Genomic DNA, 14,269 nt, shown 5'->3' on the forward strand with positions numbered 1-14,269 from the left:
TTACATGTGTGGCTAGGACCAAGTATCAAGTTCTTAAAACTTGAGTCAAGTATGAATAATTCTGAAAAGAAATTTAAATCCTTCTCAGAATTTAAATGTCTCTGCATGATTTTCCTGAAGAGACATGAATCACAAGAAGTCGATGGATTGATTTCAGCTTCATTTTGGAATTACTGGCAGCTCTAATGTTGGCCCCACCTACATCGTGGTTGGTAGAAATAAAGGACACTGGAGCTTTGTCTTCTACTCACCTCTCACAAGGAGAAGGAAGGACAGTGTCAGATTAGCTGGAGAACGATGGATCGCAACCAGAGTCATCTCGTGAAGCTGAATGATGGACATTTCATGCCAATGCTTGGATTTGGCACTTTTGCTTCTGATGATGTAAGTGGACCCCAGGGGGACAGAAGGGTCATGTGTCAACTTTCTTAGAAGGGAGATCAACAGACAAGAGCTTTGCGCCTGGTAAAAGGACTCACCTGGGTTTCTTGTTTGCAGTCTTTCTTTTTTTTAGAGGTTTTTGCCTTAGGATGCCGGTACTCGCCTGAAAAGAGAGAGACAGAGACAAAGATACAGAGACAGTGAGAGAGAAAGTGAGAAATCGGGATGCAATCCCTTATCCTCCATTCTCCTGGGATTGTGGGCATGCATGCACACACCCTGAAGTGATTTTCAAGCCATCAGTCTGGGACTCGAACCACAGTTGGCTATGTGGGAGTCCAGCGGTTGCTCCATTTGCTGGCCCTAGGTACTGCCGTTTCTGTCTTTTTAAACCCCAAGCTCAGGCTTTTCTTTCTGTACTCTTCGCTGCCCAGCCAGATCTCTCTCCTCGTGGTTGGAAACTCCTGATGGGCAATGGGCTCAAGAGAAAACATCAACTAACTTGACTACTTGGTAGCAGCTTTGCTGTGAGTTTGTTGGGGCTGTAAGTAATTGCTGGAGAATTCCTATTTTCCAAAGCTTTTGTCATGCAAGAAGCCACTATTATTCCAAGGAAAAACTTAGAAAGGAAGACATAGGAGGCATAAAGCCACAGTGGGGACAGGATCTTGCTCCTCACCAAATACATGAGTCATCCTTCCCCAAGGTTCACTGCAGGAGGTAGGGACAGCTTTAGGTTGCTTGAAAGGGATTGCCCCAAAATGACAGAGACCAACATGCTCAATCTAGGTAGAACTATGACATGAAATATCACAAAATACCAAGAGATTGTTCCTATGAGGCCAGTTTCAACAGCCTAATTATCCGTCTTTTCCATTGTGATAACTTAGATATAGAGTATGGCTTACACATGTTACACCCAACTTTTATTACTGTTTTTAAAGACAGAAAAGTACCATAGAGACTACGACAAAAGCATCCCATAATCCCCTTACTTACACAAATAAATATAATACATGCTTGCGTTTTAAGTCCAGCCAGTACAAAAGGAAGAGAGTGAAACAGGAGCCTCCTTAATACGATAATTGAGTTCTTTTTCTAAATGTGATCCCTTCCACCTTAGCCATAATTTACTGTCGATAATTGCAGGTATGAGAAGTGTATTTTAGATGTGTGCATTCTCTTTATCCCTCTGTTTGTTTTCCAAGAAGCAAGCAAACACAGCATTTTGACAGGGCCATTAAACCATTTACCATTTGAGACTAGACATCTTGAATGCCAACTTTCTTTCTAAATGTACAAGTATACAAATTACTTTCTCAGCCATGCTCTGTATGCCTTTTCATTTGGGACAAGCCATGGGAGTCATACTTTTGTATTTTCTAGTGATGCATTTCTGTTGGTTTACTTATTTAGCACTCATTTCCTTGTTTATTAGTGGAGTCCTCCACATCTTCTCAGAAGCCTGATGAGTTGAGAGCAGAAAGATGACTCTTTTGTCCATTTCTATGTCCCAAAAAAGCAGGATATCGCGCATACAGGAGGCATTCAGGAAATGCTTGTTGCATACATGTCGAATGAATGTACCTGGGGATTGTCTGTTGAAGATGATGTGTATAGTATTCCCAACTGGATTGGTGAGAAATGTATACATCTTGGAATATTCACTTTGCAAGCTAAGTGACATATGTGATCGAATGTATAAAACAATTGAAATAAAATATATTAAAAAAAAAAAAACTCAAGAATAGGGAGCCAGCAGGTGGCATGGTAGTTAAAGGCATTGGATTCTTACATGACTGACCATGGTTTGAATCCCGGACCTGGTATCTTACTTTCTCCGTTTCCCTTTCTTTCTCTCTCTGGTCAAATTAAAAAATGGAATTAAATAAATAAATAATTCTTAAAAAAAAAAAAACCCTCAAGAATGACTTGAAGAGCCTAGCTGGGTGGAAGCTGAAACCAATGAGTATTGGTTTTTCAACTGTTAGTCAAGAACAGACGCTAATATGTGTAATATGTATGTGTGGGTATGTGTATTTGCTTATGCATGTGTGTGCATATGTGTATGTTTCTGCAAGTGTGAATTTATATACACATGGGTATACATGTGTATATATGGATGCATATATGTGTATATGCACATTTGTATATAGATCTATATCTGTATATGTATATTTGTACACATACACACACACATCTGACCTTCCTACTGAGTTCTTTAGAAGTTTTTCCAAGTGTAAGTTTTCCTACAGGTGATTTCCTTAGAATTGATTCCTATTGAATGAGACTTGATTTTCCATGTTCATGGCAAAGTGCATACCACTAATTCATCTTAAACTATATGGTGTGTAATAGTGCTTCATTGTGTTGCTAAATTGAAATACCTGAAGCTCAGTGATTTATAATAAATATAGAATAAAATTTATTCATCTCTTTTTACTTTACTTTTCTTATTTTAAATTTATGTATTTACATTCATTCACTGTATGTCATTACAGTATACAAAATGAGATATTTTACTCAGAATGCACTGCATATTGGCTCAGTCAAGGATATTACCATACATGCTATCATCAAGAAATAATTTTCCATTTCTTATTTCTTATATATTTTGCTTCTTCCCCCCCCCCATTCCCTTCCTCTAACTCTCTGCCACTTCTCACCCTCCTCCCCCATTTTCTCTAGAATCTACAGTTTCCATGCTTTTTTTTTTTTTTGGCATTTTATTGATTCACGAAAGAATTTAATTAATCTAAATATTTTCAATAGCAAGTGCAGCTGATATATACATTTCTATGAACACACGTCTGACTTTGGGCATAAACCTCAGTGACTAGAATGAACATAGTATAAAGTAACAACTAGCTGTGGCTATATAGTTTACTGCAGTATTACATAAATTTTTTTAATGTATTTTTTTTAATTTGAAGAAAAACTGTTTTAGTTTTAATAGATCAAAACCAGAAAGTGTTAAGAGAAATTTGTTTAAGACTTAAAGCCTGGAGAAATGTTAGGATTTAGTTCAAACAGTAGGTAGATGAACCTATCAACAGTTCAAGAGAAGAAAAAAATAATCCTTAAATCTGGAAAACAAAGCATAGAAGAAAATCAGTAATGTTTTAGTCAAAAGTTATATAATTCTATTTCACCAGTTAAATCTCATGCAATTAATCTCTCTTCTGATGAATTTGCAGTATTACTGTGGTCCGATCTTTCCGTTTAAATTCTAGAAGTTAACATTCAAGGTTATTATTGATCCTTCCAGACTTGTCCCTACCATGATGTTGGCCATTTTCTTGGTTGTTTTTTGTACTCTTATTTCTGTGTGTCTGACTTTAGTTTTCCTGATATAGCACTCCCTTCAGCACTTCTTGGAGAGCTGGTCTGGTGTGGTAAGTTCATTCAAGTTTTGTTTACCTAAGAATGTTTTTGTTTTTTCTTCCCATATATGAAGGATAATCTTGCCAGGTATAGTATTATTGGTTGAAATTGTTTTTCACATAACACTTTAAATTTATTTTCCCGTTCTTTCCTAACTTGCATTGTTTCAGATGAGAGGTCTGATGTTAGCCAGATGGGATATCCTTTGAAAGTAACCTGACATTTCTCTTGCCAGTTTTAGTATCTTATCTCAGTCTGTGGTTTTTGGTCAATCTTGTATGATGTGCCTTGAAGATCTTCTTGGGTTGATTCGTTTTTTTTTAAATACATGAAAAGAAATTTTATTATTTTATTACATAACCTATTAGAAAACACACCACATGGGATTTTCTTAAATGACAAATGAAGCACATTTCTGATTCCTCTGAGAACCTTGATGTCATCTGTTTTCTGGAGGGTCCAGTTTCTTATGACGTCTGTGATACTGTCCATGAGGATACCAATGGTGCTTAGTAGTAAAGAACATTTTACTAAATTGTTCAATTATGGGTCCTTGTTCAAGGTGTTCACTTTTCTCTTCTAACCTGGATTTTAGCACTTGATCATGTGTTTCTTCATTATTATGCACAGGATCTGGTCTAGGGGTAGGTTTTGTGTGTTCATATGGAATGTCCACAGATGGGTGGTAGTACACTATTGTCCTGCCATGAGATGACAAAGAAAGCTCCACTTTGCAATTACGGCCATCTGGAAAAAAAGAATACATAGATATATGACAAACACAATATAAAGCTCCTTCCATAGGGCCTTGGGACACAAAGCATTTAAATTTGTTGTTACTTTTTAACAAGGGCAGCCTTTCTCTAACTCCCAATAACTTCTTGATTTCTATCTGACACCATCTCAGAATGACCTTTACTGTCTATGTCTCTATTAGCATTGTGCTCACAGCTACTTGACCAATGTCTAAGAAGTTTTAGTTCATTTCTGCAACTGTTCTTCTCAGCCTCCACCAAAATCTAGGCTTTTCCTAGTCTGCTTCTGTTGACTACCCAGTTCCAAAGCTGCTGCCACATTTTTGGATATCTATATAGCAACATTGTGTGCTTACTGAGCCAATTTCTTGTATTAGTTCATTATCATATTAAAAATACCTTTGACTGAGTGATTTGTAGTAAATAGAGGTTTATTTAGTTCACAGTTCTGGTGACTGGAAAGTTCATGAGTATATGCACAGCTTCTGGTCAGTCTCTGAGTCACAGTATGGTTGAAAGAAGCAGGTCAGCTACCACATGTGGAGAGAAAGACACACGCAGGCACGCACACACACACACACACACACACACACACACAGAAGAAAGGAATCAAACTTCCCACTTCTTCTGTCCTTCCAACTCTCTTGGGTGATTAGATTGTACCCTCCTATTAGACCCTGTCTCTTAAATTTGTTACCCCCTTCCAAAGTCATTACACTAGGGACAAGGCTTTCAGAACATGAAACTTTGGTAGAAAAATCACTATCTAAAGCATAGCATAAAGTATATTGGAGGGGCCAGCAGATGGTATTGTGGTTAAGGGCACTGGACTCCCACATGGCTGAACATGGTTCAAGTCCTGGACCTGGCAACTTGCTCTCTCTCTCTCTCTCTCATTCTGTCCCTCTGTTGTCAAATTAAACATAAATAAATACATAAACAAAGTTAAATGAAATAATTTTTTTTTTTTTTTTTTTTAGAAAAAGAAAGTATATTAGAGTTCAGTTTCCATCCCCAGACTACAGGTCTGTTATGAACACCAGCACCATCACACAGGGGTACAGGAAGCTGGCAGAAACAGCTGGTGAAAGTGCTATAGAGGGACTAAATTACTTCTCTCTGAATCAGGAAGATCACCAGCTCTTCTTATTCCTGCTTTATAGAACCCTAAAAGCAAAGCTGGTGAGGCCACCAAAATGGCAATTGACATAGGATTCCGTCACATTGATGCAGCACACTTCTATCAAAATGAGGAGGAGGTTGGAAAGGCCATTCGAGAGAAGATTACCGATGGTACTGTGAAGAGGGAGGACATATTCTACACCACCAAGGTGAAGATTCTGTGTGTGGAATGACCAGAGGACACTGTCAGTTCCTATATGGCATTTTTTGGGGGAAAAAAATTGATCTCTGTATGAACAATTTACTTACTTCCTAATGTGTGGAGGCATTATAGAAACAAAGAAAACAAATGGCTTGCTTTGTTCTGAAATGTATTAAAGGAAAACTCAGTTCCTCAATGTCTCTGGACATCAGACATTATTCATATCTAAAATGAGAATAGTAATACTTATCTTCGTTAACTGTTTAACTAAACCACGATTGGTCTACTCTTTAATTACTTAGCAAATTCTCCCAGAGATTATCAAGTGAAATTGAGATTGGGTCAGAAAAGAGAGTCAGACTAGAAGATACTTTTTCAAATCAATATTTTTCAAAAGAATTACTTTATTCAACTTTATTTATTTATTTAAATTTGACCAGAGAGGGATAGAGTAAGAGAGAATGGGGGAGGGGGAGAGAGAGAGAGAAAGTGAGAAAGCAAGCCGCCAGGTCCAGGACTTTAACTGTGGTTGGCCATATGGGAGTCCAATGCCCCCAACCACCACTCTACTGCCTCCCCCTTCAAATCAATATTGAGTTTACTGAAATTTATACAATTTTATTAGGTATAAAACCATGCTCTCGATGTAAAGACAGCTAAGATCTCTACAAAAGAATCCTATGTATGTGTACATTGATATTAATGACTTGTTTTTAGATGTGGTCTCTCAAAAGAAATGTTCTTAGGAATTTATTAGACAGGACAGTAGATCCCATTCTGCATTCTCCATCACTTCTTGACTCATTTCAGAGGATGATTCTTCTAATACTTGAAACATCTAGGTTTATTGTTTTTTTCTTCCCTAAGTTTTATTCACTCATAAGTTTCTTAAATTGCAGTAAATTAAATATATCTCAGTGTCTCACTAATCATTTAACTTATTCTGAGTAATATACATTTAACTCCCACTCTCCTTAGTTTTAGATTTGTCACCGTGGTTTGTTACTTTCTTCTCAATCTTTTATATATTTAATTTAATTTTGATCCCTTAATATACGGAATCAAAGCTACATTTAATTTTATTTTGGTCACTGCAGCTTTGGGCTACTTTCCATCAACCAGAATTGGTTCAACCAGCCCTGGAAAGATCACTGAAGAAGCTTCAACTGGACTATGTAGATCTCTTCCTTATGCATATGCCATTCGCTATGAAGGTTGGCTTTTGGTTTTCCTTGTTATACCCTAGACAGTTTTATCATTATATTAGCCCACCCCCCCATTATCTCAGTTCAGCTAGATTTTTGGATTTTTGCCCTGAGAAGTAGGTTTGGATGTGATGGATAGACTTGTCTAATGGTTTATGACTCTTTTTGAGAGTTGAATTACCCCGTGATTATTGTTATATAATATGGACTCAGCCTTCAGAGGGCCTAAGGGTCAATGATCTTATAGACTCTCTACCTCAGAAAGTATCAGACTTAACCCTACATGTCTAAGTAATTATTCACCTATTTGTGGGCCTTTAGAGATTAGCGTCATCAAGAATGTTGAGTTACTACAGAATGCAAATATATTGAGGGGAATTTCATATCTTTAGGGATACAGTCTCTTTCTTATGGACCTCTCAGCCCCAATAAGAAGAGAGGGTCATAGGTTAGTCCATAGTACACAGTCCTCTGGCCTTGGTTGGTCTAACATCTCATCACTGTGAACATTTGCCTAGCTCTTCTGAAGTTCTTACTATCTCACAGAAGCTAAAATACATTGATGAATAGTTTTGGTAAATCTTATCTTCCAAACCAGCTTGTCCTTAGGAAATGAAACAGCTTCACAATGTAGAAGACCATACTCTTAGTAAAGGTTGGAAGTACATGATGGTAGAGAGTGGAGGTAATTAGGGGAAAGGTGTTTGGCTACAGTCTCTCAGGTGATACTGGTCTACATTTCCCCATGCCTTTCCAATACTAACACATATACATGTGTGCATGAACACATGTGCACACATGCATGCACATGGATGCATATACAAAATATAGACATATACACACAGAGATGCACACTCGGATTAATAATCAATATTGTATGTCCTCCTAAAAGTTCTATCACTAAACTCCCTAATCACTAGAAAGGAGCTTCTAAAGACGGTTTTCTTCCTTTGTGTTCTGTATTCCAGCCTGGGGAGGAACTTCTGCCAAAAGATGCCAATGGGAAAATCATTTTAGAAACAGTGGACATATGTGACACCTGGGAGGTATGGAGTGCCTCAGACACCCCAAAGCCATGTGTGGCACAGCAGAAGTGACTAGAAGGGGATGCAGAAAAGATGAGCATTCACTGCAGCAGTATCTGACCCCTGTTATGTCCTGGAGCTCCTCTGTGCTTCTGTGCTCTCATCTGTATACTGAGGGGGTTGAACGGGCTGGCCTCTAAGGTCTACAAAGTATATTAGGAAATAATGTATTCTCAGGATATATTGCATAATTTAGTTCAATTTTTAGACATGTAAATCATATTTCCACATTTTTAATAAGTCCAATGACTAATGTGAAAAGCCAAACTACACTAATGTCCGCTGCAATGTCCCCTCTCCAGGCCATGGAGAAGTGTAAAGACGCAGGATTAACCAAGTCCATCGGGGTGTCCAATTTCAATCACAAGCAGCTGGAACTGATCCTGAACAAACCAGGGCTCAAGTACAAGCCCGTCTGCAACCAGGTAAGCCCCTGCCCATTGGGACCTCCTCTCACTTTCTGCTCTTCACACCCTTTTCATTAATTAACGCTGCCCAGGTTAATGGCTAAATAACTATGCAGATGTCAGTCCATTTCACGGAAATAGGAAATACCAGAGGAGGAATAGGCTGAGTGAAGTTGGAAGTGCCTGATTTCCAATATCCAGAGATTATTGCCGGTTCCTAATAGACTTCCACGTGGAGACGCTGGGTTGGCTGATGGCAATATTGATCTAGTTCAGCAAGCTATTCAAACGTGATACAGATTTAGAGAAGATAGAGACCCAGATTTTGGGGTGGTTGCTTTATGGATGGCAATTAGACTCACAAAAGTGAGCCATCTCTCCTAAGTAAAGTTCATAGAATGAACAGGAAGAAGGCAGGAAAGTCACCATGTAAGGTTTGAGCAAGGAGGCCTGGCAAGGAGCTAGCCAGACTGCCAGACAGGCAGAAAGGAAGGCGAAAACTGTGGTATCAAGAAAATCAAAGAAAGCTGTTGAAAAGCGTAGAGTGGGACAGAGGCTGGATCCCACTTTGGAGCCAGCCACTGTAACAGGGAGAAGAAAAGAGGACAGGAAACTCTATTCAAATTGGCTTAACATTTTAAAAAGTCGATTCATGTATAGAAGATTTGGGGTTTGGTTGCTCAGAAGCTGGAACATACTCTCCTGAGGCCACTATCTTTGGTCCATGTTCTGCCCTTCATGGTTGCAGGATGGCTTCCCACAAGCGTGGGTGACAAGTCTCCTTGTTCATGCTCAGCTGGGATACAAGGTTTCTGGAGGAGCAGTTTCTAAAACAGAAGAGAAATTGTCACAAAAGTTTTCTAACACACTTTTTCTCTTGTGTCATTGGCTTGATTAACATAATTGCTGTTTTCTAAACCAATCAGTGTAAGGAAAAATAAAACCATTGGACCAAAGAGTAGGTCGGTTTCTTCTGGGACACAGAGGCTAAAAATAGAGGAAGGAAGGAATAACTGAAAAATATCAGAGTTCCATGTTAGAAGGAATAATGCTATTTAATGATATCCACTATATTTGCTATATTTAAAATTATACTACTTTTAAAAATGAGAAGAAATGACTTAAATAAGCCTAACAATACAATTACAGTTACTATATTGTTCTGGTGGGATTCTAGGAGAGTTTGGGGTGTTTTTTGTACATTTAGCACAACATTTTTATTTTAGAACTTCTTAAAACACTTTACTATCATAAAATTTCAAGCTATAAAAGGGTAGAGAGACTAATATAATGAATGACCTCCTTTACATATACTCATCACCACACTTAAGCAATAACGATCTCAAATCCAAATTTGTTGCATTTATACTCCTACCCCTGGATTATTTTGAAACAGACATAACATTTAATTTATATATATATTAGCATATTATCTTTAAAATATGTAGACTTTTATTATATATTTATTTATAAATTTTCTTTCTTTGTTCAGAGAAGAGAAAGGCACATCCTAACAGGGTCTTTATGCTATGATCTAGGCAGTCATAGCCATGCCAGATCATGGGCACACATACCTGTACCCAGCATGCTCAGGAAAGTCTCTGTATGCAGACTAAGGACCGTGTGGTTCCAGTTGCATTAACACTGTACACTACATGGTCCCTAAAATATATACTTTTTTTTAGAGAGTTTTTTTGCTACAGGGCATGTGAGGTCACTGGGGAGACAGAGAGACAGAAAGCAAGAAATCACCCCCCAGGGAGATGGCCACACCACAATCCATTTTCCTTCCAGGGTTTGAGCACACACACACATGCACCCGTTGTGAGTTTTAAGCCACTGGGTCTGGGACTTGAACCGTGGTTGACTATGTGGGAGTCCAGCAATGTAACCATTATTCCACCTGCTGGTCCCAATATATACTTTTTTTTCTATAAACATTTCCAGAATACCATTATACCACACAAAATTTTATCAATAATTCTTTTATACCATTTAATATCATAAGAGTTAAAATATAACTGCATTAATTTTAGTTGATTCATTCAAATTTGGATGGAAATAAGGTCCATACATTGCAATTAGGTGCTCTCTCTCTTGTAATCTGTAGTTTCTCTCTCTTCTCACCTTAGCCTTCTCTTCTTCCTTTTCCTTCTCCTCTACTCACACTCTAGGTCTTTCTTCCCTTTGATTTATTTATGAAGGAAATGAAGCTTGCCCTGTGAAATTTCTCACACAGTAGATTTTACTGATTGATCCCTGTGACAGATCGACATGTTCCTTTTGTACCTCCTGTAAGTGGAAGGTTAGAGCTAAAGCCTTGATCGCAGATGATCAATGCCATGGGAATTCATGAATTTTAACGAGTGGGACATTTCCCCATCCCGAAGTTATTGTTCTTTTAACAAGGAAATTGGTGGCATTTGGCCAACAGAAGCCTCTCTAAGTGAGCCCCTTGGTTCTCTCACCTGTCTCCTCCTACTTGTCCCCTTTGCTTTCTAGGGGGCAAGCTGTTCTAGGCTCCGTTTCTAACTTTCCAGCCCAGACTTGGAATCAGCCATTTCTCTAAAGAATCTTGGTTTCCTTTAGTAGGAAATGGCATTTAGAGACTATGATTTGGGCACAGGAGATTGTAATCATTAAAAAGCCCTATTTGGGGGACCAGCCGTTAGCATAATGGCTATGTCGCTGGACTCCCATGTAGTCGACTGCAGTTTGTGTCCCGGACCCGATGGCTTAAAATTCATGCCGGGTGCGTGTGCATGCGTGCCCAAGAGCCCAAGAGGAGAATGGAGGAGAAGGGATTGTGGCGTGGCCATCCTCCCTGGGGGGTGATTTCTCGCTTTCTGTCTCTATGTCTCTCTCTATCTGTCTGGCAAGTGCAAGAGCCCTATAGCAAAAACCTCTCCAAAAAAAAATATCTATCTATCTATCTATCTATCTATATACAGCCCTATTTGGGTCAGTAGCTGGTATAGTGGTTATGGTGCTGGACTCCCACATAGCTGACTGCAGTTCAAGTCCTAGACTCAGCAGCTTGAAACTCAAGCTGGATGCATGTATGTGCATGCCAAAAATCCTGAGAGGAGAATGTAGGGGAAGGTATTGCAGCATGGTCATCCATCGGGGGGGGAGTTCTCACTTTCTCTCTCTCTGTTCCTCTGTGTCTTCAGCAAGCACATGTACCCTATAGCAAAAATATCTCTCTCTGAAAAAAAGTCCTATTAAAAGAAGAATAAGGGATCCAACAAGTGGCATGAAGTTTTGGGTGACTAGATCTACATGACTGACTCTGCAGTTTGAGTCCCAGACTAGGTGGCCTAAGAATCATGCCAGGTGAGTATGTGTGCATGCCCAGAAACCCAGAGAATGGAAGAGAAGAGATTGTGGTATGGCCACCCCCTCTTTATGGGACAAGTTCTCAGTTTCCCGCTATGTCTCTATCTTTGTCTCTCTCCAGTGACTACATATGTCCTAAGCAAAAATTTAAAAAGAAAAAAGAAAAAAAAAAGAATAAGAAATCAATTGTCTTATTCTGACAGCTGATGGGATCTGAAGTTATTTCAGCAGGTGTTTGGGGAAAATGATCACTTTTAGAAATATAGTACAAATGTAGTATTAAATATTTCTCTTTTTTTTTTGAGAGAGAGAGATTTTTGCTATAGAGAGCATGTGCTCACCAGAGACAGAGACAGAAAGTGAGAAATCATCCCCCAGGATGATGGTCACACCACAATACCTTCCTTGTGTGTCCATTCTCCTCCCGGGATCTTGGGCACACACATACATGTACCTGGTGTGATTTTGAAGCCACCGGGTCCAGGACTCAAACTGCAGTCCACCATGTGGGAGTACAGTGATGTAACCATAACGGCATTCTCTGGCCTTAATATTTCTTTTTCTTTTCCTTTTTTTTTTTTTTTTTTGAGAGGTTTCCACTATAGGGCGCGTGTGCTCGCCCGAAAGACAGAGAGATAGAAAGCAAGAAATCACTCTCCAGGGGGCATGGCCACGCCGCAATCCCTTCTCCATTCTGCTCTCGGGATCTTGGGCACACACGCACATGCGCCCAGAGTCAGGGCCGGGGCTTGAACCATGGTCGACTACATGGGAGTACAGCAACATAGCCATTACGCTAACTGCTGGTCCCTGGTCCCAATATTTCTTTAAAGTACTTTTTAAATTTACATGTGGTTACTGGCTCATGTATTCTGCTGCCTTCTGCTTTGGCAAATTACAGGTGGAATGTCACCCTTACCTCAACCAGAGCAAACTCCTGGAGTTCTGCAAGTCCAAGGACATTGTTCTTGTTGCCTACAGTGCCCTGGGATCCCACAGAGACCCAAACTGGTAAGAGACTAGCAGAGTTAACTGATACCAGCAACTCTGTTGATGACGAAACACTTTTTAATAATTAAGTACACTATGAAAAAGTTAAAACATAAAAAAAATACATTAGAGTAGCAAATAGCCATGTCCTATCACTGAGCTGCAAAATTATCAGCATTCTTCCACTCTTGTGCATCTATATGTCTACATGTTCCCCACATCACTCCAAATGTACTGTTTTTATGTAATTTTTAGATAAAATTTAGGTAGCTCATAATGCATTTATCAAAGCTATACAATTTGGAGAAATGGACATATTGTAGAATCCATATTGCTCTCATGATATGTGAAATAGTTCTCTAATGTTCCTTTATTCTGGGAGAATTTCTCTTCCCATCTAGGAAACTACTTTTATAATTATTATTATTTTTTTCAGTTTGAGATTAGTTTTGTCTGCTATCGCATTTCATATAAAAAAGTTCATAGAGTACATAATCTTTTGCATGTGGCTTCTTTCGCTCACCATGTCTGTGTGAATCATCCAGGTAGCTGCAACTATCTGTATTTTATTCTATTTTATTGCTGAATAATATTCCACCACAGAGACTCACATCTCACAGGTTGTTTATCCATTCACCAGTCAATGGACAATTCAGTTGCTCAAGTTTGGTGCAATTATGAAAGATCTCTATGAATATTCATGAAGCTCTTTTGTAACTACACATATTGCATGTGCTTTTCTCAACTGTCCTACACCTTATATCCATGTGTATTTATATTTTTCAGGGTGGATGTGAATAGCCCACATCTCTTGGAGGACCCAATATTGAAGATCATTGCCAAGAAACACAAGAGAACCCCAGGACAGGTTGCCTTGCGCTACCTGCTGCAGCGGGGGGTGGTGGTCCTGGCCAAGAGCTTCAATGAGAAGAGAATCAAAGAGAACTTCCAGGTCAGACAGTGTCTCTTCAGGGCGAGGCCTAGGAATTGCAGTGGGCCAGTCTCTCTTACGTGGGAGCACACACCATGTCTCATTCATTCCCGTCCATCTTCTGTGTGCTCTTGGGGCAATTAGGATGAGTGGAAGAGAGTGCACTGGACTCAAGCCAAAATTGCATTGCCTCTAAACCTGGTTTTGCCAACCTTGCTGCCAACCTTGCTGCTGACCCTGCCCCTCAAATACCAGGCAAAAGTCATCATGCCTGTAGCCCATGGGACTTTTGAAGGCAGCTGTCCTGGGGAGGCTCAATGTTATTCTTTCCTTCCTTTTCAGATTTTTGACTTTGAATTGACTCCAGAGGACATGAAAGAGATTCAAGGTCTCAACAGAAACCTACGATATTCTCAATTGCTATTGTAAGTGATTCTTATAGACTGTCTCACACATTATTTTCTGTAA

At 39.2% G+C, this 14,269-nt stretch overlaps 1 protein-coding gene across 1 annotated transcript; it reads left to right on the plus strand.

The window, feature by feature from the left end:
- The first annotated feature begins 5,701 nt into the window (after positions 1–5,701).
- LOC102491222 (aldo-keto reductase family 1 member C15-like) lies at positions 5,702–13,822 on the plus strand. Its single transcript, XM_027775376.1, is given in 7 exon segments — positions 5,702–5,851; positions 6,942–7,058; positions 8,018–8,095; positions 8,437–8,559; positions 12,782–12,891; positions 13,657–13,715; positions 13,718–13,822. Coding segments are annotated over 7 exon segments (702 nt in total). The 5' UTR covers positions 5,702–5,716; the 3' UTR covers positions 13,798–13,822.
- Positions 13,823–14,269: the final 447 nt, after the last annotated feature.

Source organism: Tupaia chinensis, unplaced genomic scaffold, assembly GCF_000334495.1.
Source record: "Tupaia chinensis unplaced genomic scaffold, TupChi_1.0 Scaffold000052_1, whole genome shotgun sequence".
Lineage (NCBI taxonomy): Eukaryota > Metazoa > Chordata > Mammalia > Scandentia > Tupaiidae > Tupaia > Tupaia belangeri.